We start from the raw sequence: 23,930 nt of genomic DNA, 5'->3' as shown, positions 1-23,930 counted from the left end.
CCAAAACATGCAGAGGCAGCAAGAGTCACCCAAAACCACATTTTATTCTATGACCTTTATATTGCTTTTCTCTTACTTAAAGGTTGAAGCAAAGTGAAAGGATGGCAACATTGTGTTAAAAGAACAAAACGAGTTAGTCACAGCAAATACACCTAATAAAACCTCAGGTCTATGCCATTCACTCCAAACACAGGGCTCAGTCCAGGAGTGGCTCGTGTCTGGGTTTTTGTAAAGCAAACGGAAATATTTGGAAGAATCAACACGTTTCAGGAGAAGAGCCACGAGTGCCCTGAAAGCAGAAAGTTGACACCATTTTAAATATAATTCATATATATATATATTTTTAAAATCAAACACAATTAAATAGAATATGGGTTAAGTACATGAATACTTCGCTTTAGAAGAATAACAGTGGTGGTACACAGTACCAAAAACTTATACACAGCCTTTTGCTTCTTCTGTCGATGAAACAGTGTGCCTCTATACAATCAAATATTGCAATGGAATAAAATCTCTATTCATTCAAGACTTTCTCAAGGACAGAGGTGATTAATAATTATATATTTATATATATATATATATATCTTTTTTTGTTTTCTTTTTTGCAAAGTCTGAGCAAAAGCAGTAACGCCTAAGAGAACGTTCCTTCCCCTCAAACAGTCACGCGCAGCGAGGAGGTGTTGGCACCGTCTGGCCAGTGGAGTGTGCTCGCCAATGGGGCAGGCCTGCTGACGGCGGCGAGGTCCGGACCCGGTAGCCGACTGAGTGGAAGGGCAGGCAGGGGGTCGCCTACTATCCGAAAGACAGAAAGCAAAAAGGCCACCAACTGCACAGCGGAGAAGGGGGAGGCAGCCGAGGCTGGGTGCTCTTCCCGCCCCCAACCCTTGCTTGTCAATATTCTTAATTTACAAAAAAAAAAAAGAAAGAAAGAAAGAAAGAAAAAAGAAGAAACAAAACAAAAACCGCATAGTCTGGGAACAAACATTTTGTCCAAGGTACCACAGGGGAAACGGGAGTGGCTGTTACTGTACATTCCTTCCCACACGTATTCTGAAGGGAAAGTGAAGTAACCTGGAGGAGTATTCCAGAAGAGCAGGTCCTGATGTGCAAAGCAAAGGAGACTCCTCTTTTTTGTTAGCAGGGGAGAGCCTGGTTTTCAGTATACTGCATTTTAGGAGCAATTAAAATGTAAAAAGTGTATGCTGTCACCACAGGGAAGGACGATGCCACTGAGATGACCTATCAGCTGGCTTCCTCCCCAATTAATGCCTCTGCGAATGCACAATGCCGCTGAAGGAAAACAACCCGCTAGCACCACGCTGCCTCCCTGAGCTGCCTGGCTCTCGGAGGGGCTGACTCACCTGTTGGTTTAGGAGGCCAAAGCAAAGCACTTCTGGTACCTGCTTTATGATACTTTTAGGGATGGGTTACCGCTACAGAATGGGCATCGAGTATCCGCTCTGCGCTTGTCTGCCTCCCACAGTATGTGGTCCCTGTCTATTCCAGTGGACTAAAATTCTTTCGTAAATGGGTTATTGCCATTGGAAAGCTATTAGTTTTCTAGTAATGTAAACAATACCACTTTGTCTCTTTATGACTTTCACTGTGTGAACATCATGTGCAGCAAATGTCTACATGTCACTCTGCTTAGGATGGAAGTCTAGGATTGTCTGCCATTCTTTCTTGGGAACAACAGTGATATATTCGTGAAAAGAAATACAGTGCTTTGTCTTCATTGGCTGTGTTGAAGAATCCAACCAAAGGAAAAAAGTTCTCTTATTTTTCAAAAGCAGATTTCCTTTATCTCAGGTCTTGAGTCATAGCTGAAAAAAAGAAAAAGAAGAAGGTAACGTACATTTCTACAGCCAGTGACATTATTACAGATTAAGAAGGGAATCAAAACCTAGTGTTTACTATATACCAGCATCCAGGACAGCCAGGATTGGACCACAGCCACTAGAGGCAGAATACTAGAACTACCTTTATTTACATATGAATGAATGAATGAATGAATGGATGGAAGCTTTAAAAAGGTCAAGCAACTCACCCTACCATTACCTAACAGGACTAGAGTGGCAACCAGATTTGCTTTTATCTTTCCATTTTGGCACCAGATTATTAGAACGAAATATCTACCTTTTGACAGAGTAATTCTGCTTCTAGCAATTAACCCAATAGCATACTTGTAAGAGAGGGTAAAGACTTCTATACACAGACATTCATTAAAGTACTGTCTGTAACAGGGAAAAACCCCAAACAACTTAAATGACGATCCTTAGAGGATTCACTAAATCAGGAGAGCCATAATACAGAATACTCCAACACCTTCAGAAAGAGAAAAAGAACTCTGACCTCGCCTCCTAAGACCAAGATCTTGAGGCTGAGACCCCTGTACTCACAGCTCTGGGGAGGGAACAAACATCCCGGGGGAGACAAGGTCTTGGGGACAGATACACATGAAATAACTCAGTAATGCCGTGAGGTAGTTCACATTACATTCCCAAGTACGTTTCATAGACACGCGCAGAGTAGGCGATTCCGAGCACAGAGGCATCAACATAGGCTAGAGGGAGGCTGGGCACTCCTTCGTGGAAGCAGCTCACATTCATATAATCATAGAATGAGAATCAGAAAGAGATCTTATGAGACTGTCTTGTCCAATTTTTCTGACCTACTGATGAGGAAATGGGGACTGGAAAGGAAAGCAACTTGCAGAAGGTCCCACATGTTCACTAAAAGTGGACTGAAGAAGTTCTGTTAGCCCAGCACTTTCTCCATACCAATACACTGCTGATCCCTAAAGGACACACAGGATGGTCATCTTAGCCAGCCAAAGAGAAGGCTGGCGAGCTTAAAAAACAAAATATAGGGGCGCCTGGGTGGCTCAGTCGGTTAAGCATCCGACTTCGGCTCAGGTCATGATCTTGCGGTCCGTGAGTTCGAGCCCCGCATCAGGCTCTGTGCTGACAGCTCAGAGCCTGGAGCCTGTTTCTGATTCTGTGTCTCCCTCTCTCTCTGACCCTCCCCCATTCCTTTATCTTGCTCTTTGTTATTTTAGGTTTGACTGAGCCAGTGGAGATAGACAAAAATTACCACCCTTACACAGAAAAAAGGATGGAATCTGCCACAGTGAACAGAGCTTTGGTGTGAAATGGCTCAGTGTGAAGTTCAAAATTAAACCAACCTCTGGTAATGATAGTGCTTGGAGTAAAAGTTGGCAAGGAAAGGGTAATGCTGGACCTAAATTTCAATTCAAGCCCTCCAAACTACTGTGGGTTATACGGGGTGTCATCTGAACGTATTTGATTCTGATTCCTGATTTTTGCTAACATAAATAATAGAGGAGTCATTTAATGCCTTCATAATGAACATGAGCAGATATTCTCCTCTCGCATTAAGTCTCTGTGATCAACTCAAGTTAGGGAAAGTAAAACTGTTGAAAAAACCGGGAATGTTTGGCTTGAGGAGAGGACTGGGGGGTACGCTACGTGGCTGCCTTCAACTTTCTAAAGGTTACCTGCATGGCTTCTCACCGGTACTACTAGAACTAGCTGGAGAAGCTACTGAGAAACAGTATTAGCTTGTGGTAAGTCAGAATTTCCTAACCATTACAGCTGTGGGCCTCCAGATAAAGATGGAGAGTTGATCGCACTCATTCAATTCACTCCTTCCTAAAATAGCAGTTAAAAAAAGAAAAAGAAAAAGAAACAAAAATTCACACAAGTGGGGAAAGTGAGAGAAGAGGCAGAACAAACTTGCAGAAGCTGGAAGCAAATGTATGAGCGGTAAATGACTTAGCTGGTCCAAAAGACTCAATCCTAAAAGGAAAGAGGAAAAAGTGGAGAAGCAACCTGATTTACAAGGCAGAATCCCTCAAAGTCCAGGAATTGGTGGCACCAGTATGTCTCGTAAAGGGAATGGGGGCTGGGTGCAAACACAAGGATTTCTTAAAAGCCTGTTTTGGAAGTTAGTAATCTACAGCTATTCTGCAATTCTGCTCAACCAGCCCCTGCCCTGAAACCAATCTCAGCAGAAAAATCTGAGATTTCTTCTCTGAGCAGAATAAGACAGAGGGTCTCTGGGCTGACCTACACCAAACATGACCAAGTACAAGGATTCTGTCCTGAAAAGAGGGGGATTAAGGAGAGGTATAAATAAGAATAATGAGAATTCCCTCGCTTTTTCCCACTTGCCTCCTTGGTAGCCTGGCCTTCATCCTCCAGGCTGGAGACTGCTAGTGTTTTCTCTGGAAATATGATCAGCCCAAGAAGAAAACTTAAATTAAAAAAAAAAAAAAAAAATCTGCCATCAGAGTTTCCCAAGGAGATACCTGGCTAGTATATATTTCACTTTTTAAAAAGCTGCCAAATTGTTTTTCAAAGTGGCTACAGCAGTTTGCATTTCCACCAGTAATATGGTAGGGTTCAAACTGCTCTACATCCTTCACCTGTCAGTCTATTTTAGCCATTCCATTAGGTCTGTAGTTGTGTACCATTGTGACTTTAATTTGCATTGCTCTCATGACTAAACATGTCGAGCACATCTGCATGCGAATATCTGCCATCTGTGTATCTTCTCTGGTGGAATGTCTGTTTACCTTTTGCCCATTTAAAAAATACCAGATTGTCGGGCTTATTAATCGAGTTTAAGGGTTCTTTATATTATTGTGGATACAACCCCTTTCTCAGACAGTTGTTTTGCAAATATCACTTCCCAGTCTGTAACCTGCCTTTTCATTTTCTTTACAGTGTCTTGACAAGTACAAGTTTCTACTTTTGATAAAGATCAATTTCACGCTTTTTCTCCTTTATGGCTCATGCTTAGTATGATCTAAGGAATCTTTGCCTAACCCCAAATCACAAAGATTTTCTCCTACGAGTTTTACTTTTAGCTCTGACATTTAGGTCTATGATCCATTTTGAGCTGATTCTGTATATGCTATAAGGAACAAGGTTCGCTCCCCACCCCACCCCCACATAGATATATATATGTAACTGTAAACTGTAAACTAAAAAGACCATCTTTTTACCATTGGATTAGCTTGCACATATGTCAAAAGTCAATTGACTTCATATATTTGGGCTTACTTCTGCACTCTCTACATGTCCCAACAATCTATATGTCTACCCTTATGCTAATATCCCTCTGTCTTAATCATGCAGCTTTACAGTAAATGTGTCTAGGCAGTGTTAGTCTTCCAATTTGTCTCCCTCCCCACCACGTTTCTGGTTGTTGTTGTTGTTGCTATTCTAGTTACTTTAAATCTCCCGATAAATTTTAAAATCATCTTGTCAATTTCTACAAAAAATCCTGCTGGGGTATTTACTGTGATTGTACTGAATCTATCAGTAGTCTTGGATAATCTTGTACAGAATGGAGAGTATAGTCAATACTGTATTACATATTTGAAAACTGCTAAGAGAGCAGACCTTAAAAGTTCCCATCACAAGAAAAAAAAAAAATCTGTTAACTATGTATGCTGATGATGTTAACTGGACTTATTGTGGTGATCATTTTGCAACGTACACAAATACTGGATCACTATGTTGTACACCTGAAAAGAATATAATGTTATATGTCAGTTATACCTCAACCACCACCATCACTATCCTGGGTTGAAAAAGCACCTTTAAAAATTTTTTTTTTAATTTATTGAAATCCAAGTTAGTTAATATTTAGTGTAATAATGGTTTCAGGAGAATTTAGTGATTCATCATGTATATGCAACACCATGCTCATCCCAACAAGCGCCCTCCTTAATGTCCACCACCCATCTAACCCATCCCCCCTAGAAATGGCTCCTTAACAACACTGAATCTTTTGATTCACAAACATGACTTATTTGTTTTTATTTAAATCTTTAATTCTGCTCAGCTATAGTTTATAATGTACAAATATTATACATATTTCATTAAATATATTCCTAAGAATTTCATGTTTTGGGATGTTACTGTAGATTGTATCGTTTTTTAAGTTTCGATTTCCAACTGTTAATTGCTAGTATATAGAAATGTACTTCATTTTTGTATATTAACCTTATATCCTTTAGCACTGCTAACCTTAGTTCTAATAGCTTTTTTGTAGATTCCTTCAGATACTACTATCCAACAGTCCTTTCTGTGATAATGGAAATGTTCTGTATTGTGCATACATGGCTAGTCACGACCATACTGGATAAAGTAGCCTTAGGAATTTCTATGTAAGTGATGAGGTCTTCTGCAAAGAAAACCAGTTTTACTCCTTCCTTTACAATCTATAGGTCTTTTCTTCTTTGCCTTTTTGCGTTGGCTAGGACTTCCAGTGCAAGTGTCCTTGCCTTTTTCCTAGAATCATGGAGTCTTTCCCCATTAAAAATGATGTTAACTGTTAGTTTTACCAGGTTTAGGGTGTTCTGTTCTGTTCCTAGTTTTCTGAGAGTTTTGTCATCAATGGCTGAATTCTGTCAAATTCTTTTTCTGCATCTATTAAAATGATCATATGCTTTTCTTTTTATGATGAGTAGCAGCAACTGGTTTTCAAATATCAGAGCAAACCTGCTTTCCTGGGATAACTCCACGTGTCATGGTGTTCTACTCTTTTTATATATTGATGATTGGTTTCCTTATATTTTTGTCAAGGATTTTGCATGTATGCTCATGAGAGATACTAGCCTGTAGTTTTTTTTTCCTTGTAATGTCTTTGTCTAGTGTCAAGGTAATGCTAGCCTCATAGACTATGTTGGGAAATATTACTTCTTCTTCAATTTTCTGGAACTTTGTCTAGAATCAGTATTATTTCTGTTTTATTTTTTGGGCTTGGGGTTTTCTTTGTGGGAAGGAAATTCAATTTCTCTCCTCTACCCTCCAATTTTATTGCTATGATGGACATAATACTGTTTAAGTTTAAAGTATATAACATGATAATTTGATATATATAGTGCTTATTACATCTATCACCTCATATAAATAGCTTTAAAAAAATAGTAAGAATACTTAAGAACTACTCTATTAGCAACTTTCAAGAAAATAATACAATTATTGTTAACTATAGTCACCATGTTGTACATTAGCTCTCCAGAACGAATCGATCTTGTAACTTGAAGTTTGTACCCTCTGACCAACATCTCCTCATTTCCCCTACCCCCTCCAGCCCAAGTCCCTGGCAACTACCATTTTTGCTGTTTTATTTATTTTTGAGACAGAAAGTGACAGAGCACGAGCAGGGGAGAGGCAGACACAGAATCCGAAGTAGGCTCCAGGCTCCGAGCTGTCAGCACAGAGCCTGAAGCAGGGCTTGAACTCACAAACCACAAGATCATGACCTGAGCCGAAGTCAGACGCTTAACCGACTGAGCCACCCAAGTGCCCTGGCAGGATTTCATTCCTTTTGATCCATTCAACCATAAATGAACACTTAGGTTACTTCCATGTAACACATTTAGGATTCTTGCATAGGATTCTAAATATGCAATGAACATGAGGTGCAGATATCTTTTCGAGGTAGTAATTTCATTTTCTTCAAATATATACTCAGAAGTGGTATTGCTAGATCTATATGATAGTTCTAATTTTAGTTCTTTGAGGGACCTACATACTGTTTCCCATAATGGCTGTACCAATTTACGTTTCCACCAATAGTGCACAAGGATTCCTTTCTCCTACATCCTCGTTAACACTTGTTACTGCTTGTCTTTTTGCTAACGGTCATTCTAACAGGTGTGAGGTGATATCTTATTGTGGTTATGATTTGCGCTTCCCTGATGATTAGTGATATTAAGCACCTTTTCATGTATCTTTTGGCTGTCTGTACGTCTTCTTTAGAAAAATGTCTTTCCAGGTCCTTTGCCCATTTTTTAATTTGAAAAAAATTTTTTTATCTGCTGAGTTCCTCATATTTTATATATATGTACATATATATAACGTATCAATATGATATCATAAATATAAATATATTTAACTCCTCAAATTCAATTTGATACAGCATTATTCAGGTTACCATTTCTTATTGAGTTTTGGTAATTTATATATTTCAAGGAATTTCTCCATCTCATTCAAGCTGTTGAACTTATTAGCATAAAGTTGTTCATAATAGTTCACTAATATCATTTTAATAACTTTAGGATCTGTAGCGATGTCCCCTTTCAATCTTTGTATTGGTGATTCATGTCTAATCTTTTCTTCCCCCCTCAATTAGTCTGGCTAAAGGTTTATCAATTTAATCGATCTTTTAAAAGAGCCAGCTTTTAGGGGCGCCTGAGTGGCTCAGTCAGTTAAGCGTCTGACTTCGGCTCAGGTCATGATCTCACGGTCCGTGAGTTCGAGCCCCACGTCGGGCTCTGTGCTGACAGCTCAGAGCCTGGAGCCTGCTTCGGATTCTGTGTCTCCCTCTCTCTCTGACCCTCCCCTGTTCATGCTCTGTCTCTCTCTGTCTCAAAAATAAATAAACATTAAAAAATAAATAAATAAATAAAGAGCCAGCTTTTGACTTTTCTCTATTATCTGCCTGTATTCTATGTAATTGATAATCACTTTTTAATTTATTATTTCCTTCTTTCTTTGGGTTTAATTTACTCATTTTTTTAGTTTCAGGTAGAAGACTGAGACTTTTTTCTTGTCTAATATAAACATTTAATGCTATAAATTTCCTTTTAAGAACTGTGTTAGCAGTATCCCACAAATACTATGCTGTATTTTCATTTTAATTCAGTCCAAAATATTTTTAACCTCTATTTTGATTTCTTCTTTGACTAATAGGTAACTTAGAAGTATGTTATCTAATCCCCAAATATTTGGGGAATTTTCCACATATCTTTCTCTGACTTCTTGTTTAATTCCTTTGTGAGGAGAAAACAGATTGTAGGATTTCAATCTTTCAAAATGTACTGAAACTTGTTTTATGGCCCAGAATATGGTATATCTCAGTCAATGTTCTATATGTAGGCCAAAATAATGTGTATTCTGCGCTGCTAGATGCATTATTTTCTACAAGTCACTTAGGTCAAGTTGGTTGACACTGTTATTCGAGTCTTCTAAACACTGTTCTATTACTGAGACAGGGCTATTGAAATCTCCAAGAGTCATTATGGATCTGTGTATTTTTCCTTGTAGTTCTATCAGCTTTTGCTTTATGTGTTTTCAAGCTCTGTTGTTGGATGCAACATTTAGGATTCTTTTTTTTTTTTTTTTTAACGTTTTTTATTTTTTGAGAGACATAGACTGAGCACAAGTTGGGAGGGTACAGAGAGAGGAGACACAGAATCCAAGGCAGGCTCCAGGCTCCGAGCTGTCAGCACAGACCCGACGCAGGGCTCGAACTCACAAACTGTGAGATCATGACCTCAGGCAAAGTCAGACGCTTAACTGACTAAGCCACCCAGGTGCCCCCACATTTAGGATTCTTGACGTCTTCTTAATCAACTGACCTTTTTATCATGTAAAATGTCCTTTGTGCCTGGTAATATTCCTTGTTTTGAAGTTTACTCTGACTTGTAGTAATATGGGCAGTCCAAATTACTTTTATTAATGTCTGCATGGTATATATCTTTTCCATCCTGTTACTTTTTAAGTCTCTATATTTAAAGCAGGCTTCTTACAGATAGCATCTGTCATTATCTAATCAATCTCCGATTTAACTATTTATTAATTTTTTTCAATTTAACTATTTAGACCATTTACATTTGATATGACCACTAATAGGATTTCACTTAAACCTACTATTTTGCTCTTTGTCTTCTATTTGTCCCATGGATTCTTTCTTTCCTTTTCCCCCTTTTCTTGAGTTCTTTTGTATCCAGTTATTTTTTTGGTATGGTTTCTATAGATTATGTTTTTCTTCTGATTGTGGGTCAAGTTTTTCTGCTTCCTTGCATACCTAGTAATGCAGTGGATGGCAGACATTGTTACTTTTATACTGTTGAGTACTGAATTTTACTGTGTTCCTTTAAAGCGGGCTGGCCTTTGTCCTGTCATGCAGTTGTTATTTACAGAGCAGTTTGATCCTTTCAAAGGTTGCTCTTCAGTTTGGTTAAGGGGCTTTACTCTAGAGCTTTCTGGTTTTTTTTTTTTTTAAAGATTATTCATCTATTTTGAGAGAGAAAGAGAGCTTTCATGTGCGCACAAAAGAGGGGCAGAAAGAGAGAGGCGGAGAGAGAGAATCCCAAGCAGGCTCCGTGTTGTCAGTACAAAACCCAACGCAGGCTCGAACCCACAAACCATGAGATCATGACCAGAGCCTAAAATCAAGGGTCAGTGCTTAAACAACTGAGCCCACCCAGGTGCCCCATACTCTAGGGTTAATTGAGCTCCAGCAGTAAGGCATAATGTTTCTGAGGAACTACCCAATGCCTTGTCCATTACAAGACCTTGGTTAGTAGGGGTGGGACCTATTCCTAACCCATGTTTCAGGAATTAATTTCTGTTATTTTTTCCATGGCCATCGGCATTTTCACCCAATACATGTATAGATCAGTATTTGACCAAGCCCTTCAAGGGACCTCTCATAAAGAGAGAAACTCTGGAGCTTTCTTTCTGTGAAGCTCCTTTTCTGGTATTCTTCTCTATGACTTCTAGCCAATTTAGGTTATCCAAACTTTGACTTCTAACTCCTTAATTCAGCAACACTATGAACTCAATTAAGGTCTCCCCTCCCTGCACTTTGGAAACTGCTTCTGGGCAGTGAGCTACAGATCACCTCCATGTTACCCTTATTTCAAGAATTACAGACCTCTACTGCCTTTTGTCCAATATCTGGAACTAGCTGTTTCACTTAGTTTGTTTTCTAGTTGTCCATGATGAGAGGGCAGTTTCTACAGCAGCTAATCCTTCAAAGGCAGAACCAGAATCTCCCTTATGCCCTTTTTTAATATCTGGAATTTAATTCTTTCCAGTTTTTATACAAGCTAGATCAGAACACAGGTCATTCTTACCTTTGTAGACCTCTCTAAGGGCTGATCATATTGTGCCTGTTGCATAACATCACTGACTATCATTTTAGCAATCTTCCAAGCTAGCTCTTCTTGGGCCTAAAACAACAACAACAAATCATTTCAAACTGTTGATAATGGTTATTCATTAGAAAAGTCAAGACTTACATTATCAGTGCTCTAAACACAACTGTATATGATAGGATGGGCCACCCTCTGGCTATGCTACATTAACATGCTATTTGTTCACTGTCTTCTAGGGTGAGCTACTGGGTACCCAACATCATGACTATTTTCAAGTTAGATGATCAAAACATTTTTCTTTTTCCACTCACATCTCTCAATGTACTTAACTAACAAGTCAAAAAGCAAGCCTCCTCTTCTGCAAACAGAAGAAGTGAGGAAAGAAACATTTGAGCTTTTTGTTTCTATGGATGCCTGATGGTTGATGGAAACTTGGAGGTATGGATATTTCTCAGTGGCTAGAGTCTCTGAACTAAAAGATCCTGCACTGACCCCACAAGGCAATTGTTAGATACTAAAAAGGGCCCACCCTTTCTTGTTACCTCCTGGATAAGGGAGCAATGATGTGCCATGTTGCTTAAACGTGGGAACTAAGGAAAGAGAAAACCTGAAACTTTACTTAGACAAAGTGCCACTTATAAACAGGAATTTCTTTACACTGAAAGTAGACTTTACCTCATCAGTATTTCCTTGCACCCATTTCTTCATAGCTTGTGAGAACATGGATCCTAGTAAACAAAACCAAAATTGAATGTAGATTTCATGCACAATTTTACATTAAAAAGGTGCTCTTATTCAAAAGCTATTTCCAGAAATGGATATTTTTTTTTTTGTACACTCTCATCTAAAACATTAAGGAATATTACCGTTAATCAAAATTGATTATCTCCATTAACAAGTATTTAACTTGCAAAAGACTTTTGAAAATCTGTTTCAGAGTTTTGGACTTTTCTTCTATTCTCGTCACTTAATAAAAGTATTATTGGGGCGCCTGTGTGGCTCAGTCAGTTAAGCGTCCAACTCTGGCCCAGGTCATGATCTCATGGTTCACGAATTCAAGCCCCAGGTCGGGCTCTGTGCTGAGAGCTCAGAGCCTGAAGCCTGTTTCAGATTCTGTGTCCCAGAATTCTGTGTCTCTCCCTGCCCCTTCCCTGCTCATGATCTGTCTCTCTCTCAAAACTAAAATAAAAACATTAAAAGAAAAAAAAGAAACTATTCTCTAGTGTTAGATTTTCAGCTAATATTAAGTGAACAAAAGAAAACCATGACTAGGATTTGGTCTTAGATAAGAGTCTAGCGGTACCGTCAGGAGGTATCAATCTACTTGTCATATATCCACATTTTTTAGACCAGCTCCTATACAAAAGGGCTTCCAGTAAAAACTACACTGTCACATGCTCAATCTCTGGTCTGTATAAATTGGCTGATTAACAGCAGAGTTTTAAATGGCCATGCTCTGTCCAGGCCACAGCACACCTCAACCCCCTAGGAGATACACACAAGCCTATCTTCGTATAGGTAGGTACTCGGGTGCTGGGGAATCACCAAGACATAGACTAGCCATTTTTTCCATTAATGAAATACATAGCTTATCCTTTCATTAACACAAATAAGCTCCTTTCCAACTCGGCCTTAAATCAAGCAGTTGGTAGATTATTTCTTAGGCAAGGTACTGATTAAGTCAATGACTGGATTAGAACTATATATAGCACTCATGAAAAGTGCAAAACCTGCATCCTTTCCCTTGATAATTTTTAGTATTAGCTAAAAGTCTGAAGACTGGTCTAGTTAAACTTTATGGCCAACCAGTCAATAAAGCCACAACATTACACACTTGGCCTAAAGTCTCAAATGGCTGTTGAACTGCCCAATGCACTGCTCTCTCTTCAGGCTAACCCAAAGAGCCACACTGTGACAGTCTCCTACATGTTTAACACCCTCTCTCCTTTTCAATGCACACAAGTTTGGCTCCTTTCTGTGCCTCCCCTCCCCTTTTAACACGGAACTTCTCCAGGACCCCATTTCCAGCCTTCTTTTCTCCTTTGACAGATTTTCTCTGGGGTATCTCATCCCTTCCTGTGGCCTTAACTTCCTTCAAAATGCAAATAATTAAAAAACTTGACCTTGGGCATTAAAATTCATGGACTTAGAAATTGTCCTACGGTATCTCACAATTAACATGTTCCAAATTGAACTTGTCTGTTCTCTACCTACTCTTTTTTGTTTTTTAAAGTTTATTCATTTATTTTGAGAGAGAGGGAGAGTGTGCAAGCAGGGAAGGGGCAGAGAGAGAGACAGAATCACAAGCAGGCTCTGCACTGTCAGTCCTGAGCCTGATGCAGGGCTTGATCTCCTGAACTGTGAGATCGTGATCTGAGCTAAAATCAAGAGTCTTGATTTCTTGCTACCTGAGGACAGTGTAGAGCCCTTGCTGGCCAATACCCCACAGAGGCTAATACTTCCTCTACTCCAAAGCTACCAGTCACTTCTTCTTTGTACTCATTTTTTACCAATAAAATACACTATTAGACTCTAAGTTTCTTAATGGCAGGATCTGTATGTTCTAACCTGCCCCATGAATAAGAGTGCACAGAGGCACTACGAAATTATTTACTGAATGAACTGTGCAGACTTCTTTCCGTCTTTGTACTTTTCCCGACTGTGTACCTCAGGCTTCTCTGGCAAATTAGGAAATAAAATCAATTATTTAAATAAACTGATAGGGTAAAATAGGTTAACAGGCCCTTTTTGGGTCTAAATGATTTCAACAACTGTTGCATTTTTTGCTTACTCTGTCAATGTATATCTGACCCAAAAGTAGATTGCTCACCAACACCAAGATCATTCCTTACTCAAGTAGTAGTTGAATTAAAAAATAAATATAATACAGGCACCTGGCTGGGCTCAGTTGCTGGAGCATGTGACTCTCGATCTTGGGGTTAGGAGTTTGAGCTCTACGTTGGGGGTAGAGTTTACTTAAAAGTAAATAAATAAATAAATAAATGGAATGCAATCCTATTAAATTCAATAGGAAGATTAATAATAGCTCTTAATTTTAAACACATTTCTCAAAATGGGACATTTTCTTCTTCTTTTTTTAAAGTTTATTTTGAGAGAGAGAGAGAACGTGGGAGGGGCAAAGAGAAAGAGGGAGGGGGAGAGGGAGGGAGGGAGGGAGGGAGGGAGGGAGAGAGAGAGAGAGAGAGAGAGAGAGAGAGAATCCCAAGCAGGCTCCACAGTACCAGTGCAGAGCTCGATGTGGGGCTCAAACTCACGAACTGTGAGGACACGATCTGAGCCGAGACCAAGAGTCAGACACTCAACCGAGACATCCAGGTGCCCCTGGAACACTTTCTTCTTACAAATTAGTGTCTTTTACTCCAGACAATACTGTCAATCCAACCACACTGAAAAATTTCTAGATCCCAAGTGAATGGATCCACATTGGTTTTTAAAATCTTCCTTGTAAACGAATTGTTTGGAAGCTGAAATCAGTCACAAATAATGTACTTGTCAAAAAAGATTTGTGTTTAACTCTTGCAACTAAATGAGCACTCTCCAGGCGATTTTAAATGAAGGACTTGAATTTCAGCCTCTTCATATTTTTCACATATATATCATGTATTTGAAATTTCAGCAAATTAGAGGAAATTTAATGAATTAAAGGGTCTTGAGATAAACCTCAAATCCAACCTGGACTGGGTATTCACCATTTTTGTTTTTTAAGTTTATTTATTTTGAGAGAGAGTGTGTGAGCGAGTTGGGGATGAGCAAAGAGAGAGAGAGAGAGAGAGAGAGAGAGAGAGAGAGAGGGAATCCCAGACTCCGCACTGTCAGCACAGAGCCCGATGTAGGGCCTGAACCCAAGAACCATGAGATCATGACTTGAGCCAAAGTCAGACTGACTAAGCCACCCAGGTGCCCTGGGTATTCACTATTTTAAATAAAAAAGTGAAAAATATTTTTTCATGCAGATGTGCTTTCTGGAATGGTAAAGCAAATTCAATACCTTTCATTCAGAGACTGTACAGAGATGTGATTACACAAAGCCCTTGTGCTCAGCTGTGACTACAAACACAAGGTGAGAGAGAAGGCAATTATTTCATAAAATAAACTGTTTAAATCTTAAATGATCCTTCACTTACAGTCACTGACTAATGTGAGCAAAGGCTTAATTAACAGGGAGTATGAAAACACCACAAACCTTTTGATTTCTTCACATCAGGTTCAGGCTCAGATTCTCGGATGAACTGCCCCAAGTCACTTACTCTTCCAAATGTCATCTTCCTAAATAAGTACAAAAAGAAAAATATGATTTCTAATGATCAATACCAAATTTAGGAAAGAAAAATTCCACTCTTAAGCATCTCATTTAAATGTAGGAAGCTAAAAATACTGTGTCATGTTATTCAAAGCAAGGCTTATTTTACTTTATTTTATTTATTTTTTTTAAGCACGGCTTATTTTAAATAGAACTGTCCCCTAAAGAAAGCAAAATAATCTTTAATTCAATGCAATTCCATTCAAAATCCCAGAAAGGTTTATGAAACATGATGGGTTAACTGGTAGCTCACAATTCTAAAATTCATATGGAAGACAAAAGGCATAAGAATATCCAAGATAATTTTGTAAAGGAGATAAAAAGGTAGGAACCTGTCTTAGATCAAAATGTGTATTACAGAGCTAGAGTCTATAGAGCTAGAGTCATTATATATTACATATAGTCATTATATATGCTATAAAGCTACAATAATATCAAGCAAACTTGAAAGGCAAAGAACACAGTGAAAGACCTTATTTAACAGATTACTAATCAATAATGAATATTCAAAAACATAAAGAATTCCAACAAGTAACTAAGAAAGACAGAAAAATGTAAAAAGGAGACGAATAGTCACTTCACAGAAGAGAAACCTGAACGACCAACAAACATGCCAAAAGCAACTTAATCTCAGGGGCAACAATCCAGATTGGTAAAAAATCAAACATCTGATGTTATTTAGTGTCAATAAAGATACGGGGGAAACGAGTATCTTCCTTAAGGGGGGGTGGGGGGGGGGAAGAATGCAAAACATATAGCTACTCTTAAAGGGAAGCTGGTTAACGGGCGCCTGGGTGGCTCAGTCATCAAGCATCTGACTTCAGCTCAGGTCATGACCCCATGGTTTGTGAGCTCGAGCCCCATTTTGGGTGAGCAATGCTTCTCTCTCTCTCTCCTTCTCTCTGAGGGACTCTCTCTCTCTCTCTCTCTCTGTGTGTGTGCCCCTTGCTCACTCGCACCCTCTCTCTCTCAAAAAAATAAAGAAAATAAAGGTAAACTGGTTAAGATCTATTAAAATTTAAAATCTGCCTCTTGGTACAAGGAAGTATATAAAAGTAATTCTTTTGCCATTCTGTGCATAACAGTGAAAAATTGCAAACAACTTGAATATTCATCAATACCCAAAGGGCCAAACAGTGGCCACAGTTATGAGCTATAATTAAGATTTTATATGGAACACTACAAATAGTTAAAATGAGGTAAATCTGTATATACTACTATAGAAAAGTCTCCAAAACTCACTGGACTGAAAGCACAAGGTACCAAATAGAGTGTAATATCGATTACACAAAAATAAGCAAGCAAAAATACATACTATGATGTCACAGTGATTATCCTGAGTAGGAAGGGGAGAGAATAAGCTCTGGTGTGTGATCAAAGGGGACATCAGCCTTATCTACGCATTTAATTTTTATAGGAGATTAATGTATTTGTAATTAAAAGAAGAAAAACAAACTGTGACGCCCATGTATTATTTCACTCGGGCCATGGTGGGTCTTATTTTAGGGTTATCCTTCCCAGTAAGTTGTCATTTCACATGTGCTTGCAATACACCAACAGACAGAAATATGTCTGCCTTTCAGGAAGATGCCAAAACCATAAAACTAAAAACCAACACTGAAAACTATCTTTCAAGATGAAAAGTTGGGGGCGCCTGGGTGGCTCAGTCAGTTAAGCGTCCAACTTCGGCTCAGGTCATGATCTCATGGTTCATGAGTTCGAGCCCTGTGCTGGGCTCTGTGCAGAGCCTGGGGCCTGCTTTGGATTCTGTGTCTCCCTCTCTCTCTGTCCCTCCCCCATTCATCCTCTGTGTGTGTGTGTGTGTGTCTCTCTCTCTCAAAAATAAATATTTTTAAAAACTAAAAAAAAATTTTTTAAAGATGAAGAAAAGTCATTATTCCTCTATTTCTGACCCATTTTATATATTATCTGTTAAAATACATTTATTTTACACACACAGCAAAAAATTACAGAAGTAAAACATCTTGCAATTGACAGACTGCTTTAAGTCAGGTTTTAAGTAAATGAACTAACAACGATTCCTTAAGAATAAATATCATCTTGGGGAATTAAATCATTTAGGCTTATTGTCCACCATTTCCTAAAAGAAGAGATAAAGATGACAATATTGATGCAGCTAAAGCATGCTTTCTGAAGACAATATGGTCCCACAGCTTTAATTTACTTCAAAGTACATCCCACGACTCCCTGGTCTCCCAAATACCACTGCTACTTTCTGATAAACTCAATTAAACATGTTGAAATCCCTTTTTACGGCATTGCCGGGACTGGGGTTGGGTCTGAGTAGGGTAATCAAGACTTTACACAGGTTTATATGTTAATCAAGCCATCTTTAGAGAGGAGGAAGTGATTTTGTGATCTGATCTGTGGTAAAGGTCAGCAAGTGGTATATGCTAGGAGTTGATGTCTTTTTGTTACAGGATAAATTAAACATCCAATTCTTAATTAAATACAAAGAAATAATTTTATTCCATTTTCAAGTATTAGTTACACAGTATTAGTCACTGTACTTTACTTTTGCTTTTAAGACAGACTCTGAAACAGCTAACATACGAACCAAATGAAACATGGAAGAGATACAGCCTAAAACCTGTCAGATAAACATGATACTCATCAACCTTGTATAGCATGGTGGAATGATGACGGTAATGACATTTATGGAGTGTTTACTAGACATTAGGCAAGGTTTTAAATGCTTTTTGTGTATTACCTCATTTAATCCCCTGAACAACCCAATGAAGCAGTAATATTATTCTCAATTTAGAAATGAAAAAACTGAGACACCAAGAGGTTAAGTAGTTTTCCAATAAGTGGCTGAGCCAAGATAAAAACCCAGGAAGTCACTCCTGAGCCTTCACTCTTAACCATGGTCTACTGCATACTCTATATAAGTAAGTGCTGGCTATATAATAGATGAGAAACAATTTTTAAATCTTAATTGTTTTTAATGTTTATTTATTTTTGAGACAAAGAGAGATAGAACATGAGTAGGGGAGGGACAGAGAGAGAGGGAGACACAGAATCCGAAGCAGGCCCCAGGCTCTGAGCTGTCAGCACAAAACCTGATGCGGGGCTTGAACTCATGAACTGCGAGATCATGACCTGAGCCCGTGTCAGACGTTTAACCAACTGAGCCACCTGGTACCCCCCAAATTTTTAAATTTTAAATTGAAAAATAAAAGAGACAAAATTCCATAAACTTGTAAACATTTTAGGCACTCAGTCAAGCTTACCCTGCATATGTCCGCTGATACAAAGATTCTGGATCCAAACTGGCAGCATCCACAATGATCGCTTCATCAAAATTTTTCAGAATTTTAACACTGGCTTTTTTCATACTGGACTACAACAGAAATTGTAAAATCAGCAGTATATTATTTGGGAATCAAACAATCTTGGGTTAGAGATAGGAAAGATTTGTACAAAATCTTCAGTAATTGAAATACACATAATTTCCACTCAACCCCATCATGACTGAGATGCGAAACAGTAATGATTCTGAAATGTAACCTCGAAATATAACTGCAGGAGGAAGCACAATATTAAAGTGTACGACCCAAGCTTTTAATGCCAAATCTGTTTGTTTTCCTGGTGATCTAACAAATGTGCGGTCTTTACAGGCATTGTGTTCCCAAGGGTGCAAGACACCCATCCATCCAGGTATATATAGCTTAGCTAACTTTTACAAAATAAACATGCATACTTTTGATCTTCAGTGAGGCCAAGAGAAGCTGAAGAAAACTTTCTAAAATGACCAGCTAGAAGAGTGTAGTAAGTTCTTCTCCAGCATGTTATCTCCCACTCCTCATCCCACAAAAAAGCAAGTCAGAATTGTTGTTTCTATAAAATACCAGAGCCATGTGTTTTCTCAGTTATTCCACTTCTAAAAATTCAATTACAGACAGACTCAGCTCAACAAAATGACTAATATGCAAGATTATTATTCACTGTAGCACTGTTTAAAGTAACGAAAGGCAGGAACATGTTTAAAATCTGTGACTAAGGTACAGGTTAATACCCATGACTCACGTATAGGTTAACATCCATGGTTAAGGTATAGGAACAGATGCTTACAGAACACACTCCACAGTACATGGGGTTCTCTTTATGTGCTAAGAAGGGGTAAATAAGTAAAAAGAAAGAGGCACCCAAATAAAGAAGACAGAATACTTCCTTGAGGCTACTGTTAACTCAGTTACCAAAACTGGACATCACAAGAAAAGAAAACTACAGATCACTGTAAGAATTGATGCAAAACCCTAACAAAATACTAGCAAACTTCTAAAAATAATTACATACCACCACCAAGTGAGTTATCCCAGGTATGCAAGGTTGGTTTAACGTCTGATAATCAATTAATGTAGTACACCATATCAACAGAGTAAAAAACCAAAACCCACATGACCACTTCCATTGATACAGACAGAACATTTGACAGAATCCAATACCTTTCATGATAAAAAAAAAAAAAATTCGACAATTAGGAATACTGGGAAATTTCCTCAACTTAATAAAAAGCATTTATGAAAAATCCATACCTAACAACATATTAAAAGATTAAAAAACTGAAAGCTTTCCTCATGAGGTCAGGAATAAGACAAGGATGCCAACTTTCACCACTTCTGTTCAGCACTGTACTGGAAGTTTTAGCTAGAGCAATCAGGCAAGATAAGCAAATAAAAGGCATTCAAAGAGGATAGGAAGAGAGAAAACTATTTCTACTAGCAGGTGACATGATCTTATATAAAAAAAAAAAATCCTAAAGAATCCACAAGAAAACTATTAGAGTTAACAAATGAATTCAGTAAAGTTGAGGTACAAGATCAACACACAAAAAAGTTATATTTCTATGCATTACCAGTGAAGAAAAAGAAATGGAGACAGTATTTATAATAGCATCAAAAAGAACAAAATATTCAGGAATAAAATAACTCAAGGAGGTATTAAGACTTGTACACTGAAAACTACAAAACATCAATGAAAGAAATTAAAGGCTTAAATAAATGGGATGACGTCCCATGTGCATGGACTGGAAGACTTAAATGGCAATACATCCCAAAACAATCTACAGATTCAATGTAAACCTGATCCTAAAATTCATATGGAATCGTAAGGGACCCAGAATAGCCAAAATAATCTTATGAATGGAATGTGAGTTGGAGGACTCACAGCTTCTGATTTCGAAACTTATTAAGCTGTAATAATTAAAACAATATTAGTATTGGCGTAAGAAAAGACATGTAGATCAATGAAGTAGAACTGAGAGTCCAGAAATAAAACCCATGTATCTAAGGTCAAATGATTTAAAAAATAAATAAATAAATTTAAGTTTATTTATTTTGAGAGAGAGAGAGAGAGAGAGAGAGAGAGAGAGCGCGCGTGCGATTGAGTGGGGGAGTAGCAAAGAGAGAGAGGGAGACAGAGAATCCCAAGCAGGCTCTGCACTGACAGAGCGATGCTGGGTTCGAACCCATGAACTGTGAGATCATAACCTGAGCCGAAACCAAGAGTCAGACACTCAACCAACTGAGCCACCCAGGCGCCCCTAAGGTCAAATGATTTTTGACAAAGATGCCAAGATCCTTCAATAGTAAAAGAATAGTTTTCTCAATAAATGGTCCTGGGACCAGATACCCACATACAAAAAAATAAAGTTGGACCTTACCTCACACAACACGCAAACCTAACTCAAAATGGATCCAAGGCCTAAACTCTTAGAAGAAAACACAGGTGGGCATGGGAAGTGACAGCTTTATGTTTCATTAGCTAGGTTTCCATTTGGGGTGATGAAAAGTCTGGAACCAGACAGTAGTAATGGTTGTACAACACGGTGAATATACTAAATGTCACTGAATTATACACTTTATGATAGTTAACTTTATGTCAAGTGAATTTTATCTCGATTAAAAAAATTATACTTCTATACACTTACAATGAAAATGTGAATATGAGAAAAAAATTCCATTTATAATAGTATCAAAAAGAATACAATATTTAGAATAAACAAGAAATACCAAATGGATACTTGAAAACTACAAAATGTTATTGGAAGAAATTATAAAAGATGTGAATAAATGAAAGGCATCCTGTGTACATGGATTACAATATTAAGTATTGTTAAGACGGCAATATGTCCCAAATTGATCTATGGAGTCAATACAGTCTCTATCAGAGTCCTGGCTGGCTTCTTCATAGAAGTTGACAAACTGATCCTTAAATGCATTTGAAAACTCAAGGGACCTCGAGAAGTCAAAACAATCTTGAAAAAGAAGAACTAAGTTGGAAGACTCTCAGTTCCTGATTTTAAAACTTGTTACCCAAGCGATGGTAATTAAGACAGTTAAATAGAGCGATTATTTGATCTAACAATTCTACTTCTAGGTATATACACAAGAGAAATGAAAACCCATATCCACACAAAAACTTGTACAACAGCATTATTCCTAACAGCCAAAAGAGAGAAACAACCCCAATGTCCATCAACTGATGGATAAACAAAATGTGGTATGTGTGTAAAAGGGGATGTTATTTGTTCATAAAAGAGGACTAGTTCTGATACACCCTAAACATGGATGAACCTTGAAAACATCATGCTAAGTGAAGGAAGCCAGTCACAAAAGACCACATATCATATGGCTCCAATGACCAGAACAGGCAAATCTACAGAGATAGAAAGTAGATTAGGAGTAGCCTAGGGCTGGAGGAGTGGAGGATTTGGAGGGTAGTAAAGGACACACGGTTTTTTTCTTAGGTGAAAAACTTTTAAATTGGCTGTGGTGACAGTTAAGCAACTCTATGAATATACTAAACACCACTGTATTATGTAACATAAATGAATGAACTGTATGATTTGTGAATTCCATTTCAATAAAGCTGTATGAAAGAAATAAAGGAAAAGAAAGAAAGAATATATAAGGAATGATTTCAATTATATAACTGAACAGGTAACACGAACCCACACCATCAAAATCAGGATAGTAGCTACCTGGCAGGGAGGATAGTGACTAGAGGGGGGCACAAGAGAGTTTATGACATACTGGTAATGTTATGTTTCTTGATTTGGATACTGGGATACATGCGTTAGGTCTGTTTATGAAAATTCTTTAAGCTATATAGTTATAGGAGTTTTCTGTACATATATTATACTTCAACCAACAATGTAAAACTATATTTTATGGTCAACACTTAGACCCTGTAAGTGCCTAAATAAAAACAAAACCCTCTAGCCTGTATCAAAAAACAAAATGGCAACTACATTCAGCAGGTAACCTAAACAGGAGGAAAAGCTACTGGGGAGAGCTTTGTTAATGGTAATAAATAGTATTCTTACAAATTAAGAAAATTATCCAGGGCCCTGTGTCAAAAAATCTGAAGTGTTATCTATTTATGTGTCAACAGTGTAATGAGAAAACAATTATGCTACATTACGGCAAAGAACACTAGACAGGGAATATGTTTTGGCTCTTCACTTAGTGTGTGACTTGAAAAAAATCAGTTAACTTTTTCGCACTTCCCTAGATCTCTTCTCTTGGGGACAACCCATTTAATGTGATTTTGGAGAGAATCCGAGAAGTCTGATACATGAAAGTACTCCAAAAAAAAAAAAAAAAAAAAAAAAAAAAAAAAAAAAAAAAAAAAGGTTGAGGAAATGTGCAATGGCACTAGAATTTAAAATAAAATCAAAAGCTCTTCAGTGAAATACAGTATTAACAAATCTAGGCATTCACTCAATTATTCTATAAGAAAAGCATCCCCAGTGTAGTTACTAAAATTTCCCAAGTAATTACACTAAATAGCTCTTCAGAGGCTCTAAATGTGTATTATTTGATTACGGAGAGCACCAGCTGGAGTGTCAAGCAGAATAATGGCCTGAATGAAAGAGGACAATACCTTACAATATAATATACTGGTAATCACCACGGATACTCTGATTAGAACATACAGTAAGTAGGCTAATTTTATTTTCTCTTTCGTTTCTTCTGCAACTAAAACTTACAAACAAAATCTGTTACTGGTATTTGAAGGAAAGGATTCGTACGCTTTTCTTCCTAATGGCAGAGGCAAACTGGTCAATACCTGAGAAGCTGAGCCATCGGAACCGCCTGGGTGAGAGTCATCAGGAGGGCCGACAGAGCCATGAGCAGCCAGTGAAACGTTCCCTCCCAGAAATTCATCTCCTCGAACCGAATGGATGAGATCATTCAAATATTTATAATAAAGATTGCTGGATAAAAAGCCAGGCAAAAAGACCTGAAAAAGAGGACAAGCATTATTTTAAAGTTGAAACCAAATACGACTAAAATTTTATTTGCAAACAAAATTTTACCCGCAGTTCTACCAGGTGGTACAAATGATTTTGTCACACTACCAAGTATTATCCCTTCATACACAGTTTACATTGTGACTACAATTAAGAGTACAATTTGTAGGTTTTTTTCCCTAAAAAACACTTGCCATAAAACTATTACATAGACTTGATATTTAGACTTCTTAGTGACCAGAAAACATGCAGGGAGTGAATATAACCTGACACTACATTTTTCTGGTTTGCTATAAATATTAAAGTCCAGGTGTATGTATTGATAATTTACTTTTGAACTGATTTCCTTAAGATAAATTACCAGCTGTGTGATTATTGAGTTAAACAGCATGAACATTCTAGCT

General features: G+C 37.9%; 1 protein-coding gene across 1 annotated transcript in view; it reads right to left on the bottom strand.

The window, feature by feature from the left end:
* Window positions 1-312: 312 nt before the first annotated feature.
* AKAP10 (A-kinase anchoring protein 10) overlaps window positions 313-23,930 on the bottom strand; it is a 77,756-nt gene continuing 54,138 nt past the window's right edge. The window contains exons 10-15 of the mRNA XM_078437663.2: window positions 23,343-23,516; window positions 18,500-18,609; window positions 15,129-15,211; window positions 11,600-11,652; window positions 10,904-10,999; window positions 313-1,823 (exon numbers count right to left, since the gene is read on the bottom strand). Coding sequence (XP_078293789.2) covers window positions 1,818-1,823; window positions 10,904-10,999; window positions 11,600-11,652; window positions 15,129-15,211; window positions 18,500-18,609; window positions 23,343-23,516 — 522 coding nt within the window. The 3' untranslated portion in view covers window positions 313-1,817. The remainder of the gene's footprint in view (window positions 1,824-10,903; window positions 11,000-11,599; window positions 11,653-15,128; window positions 15,212-18,499; window positions 18,610-23,342; window positions 23,517-23,930) is intronic.

This window comes from Panthera onca, chromosome E1 (assembly GCF_046562875.1).
Source record: "Panthera onca isolate mPanOnc1 chromosome E1, mPanOnc1 haplotype 2, whole genome shotgun sequence".
NCBI lineage: Eukaryota > Metazoa > Chordata > Mammalia > Carnivora > Felidae > Panthera > Panthera onca.
This window is presented reverse-complemented; position numbering and strand designations above follow the sequence as displayed.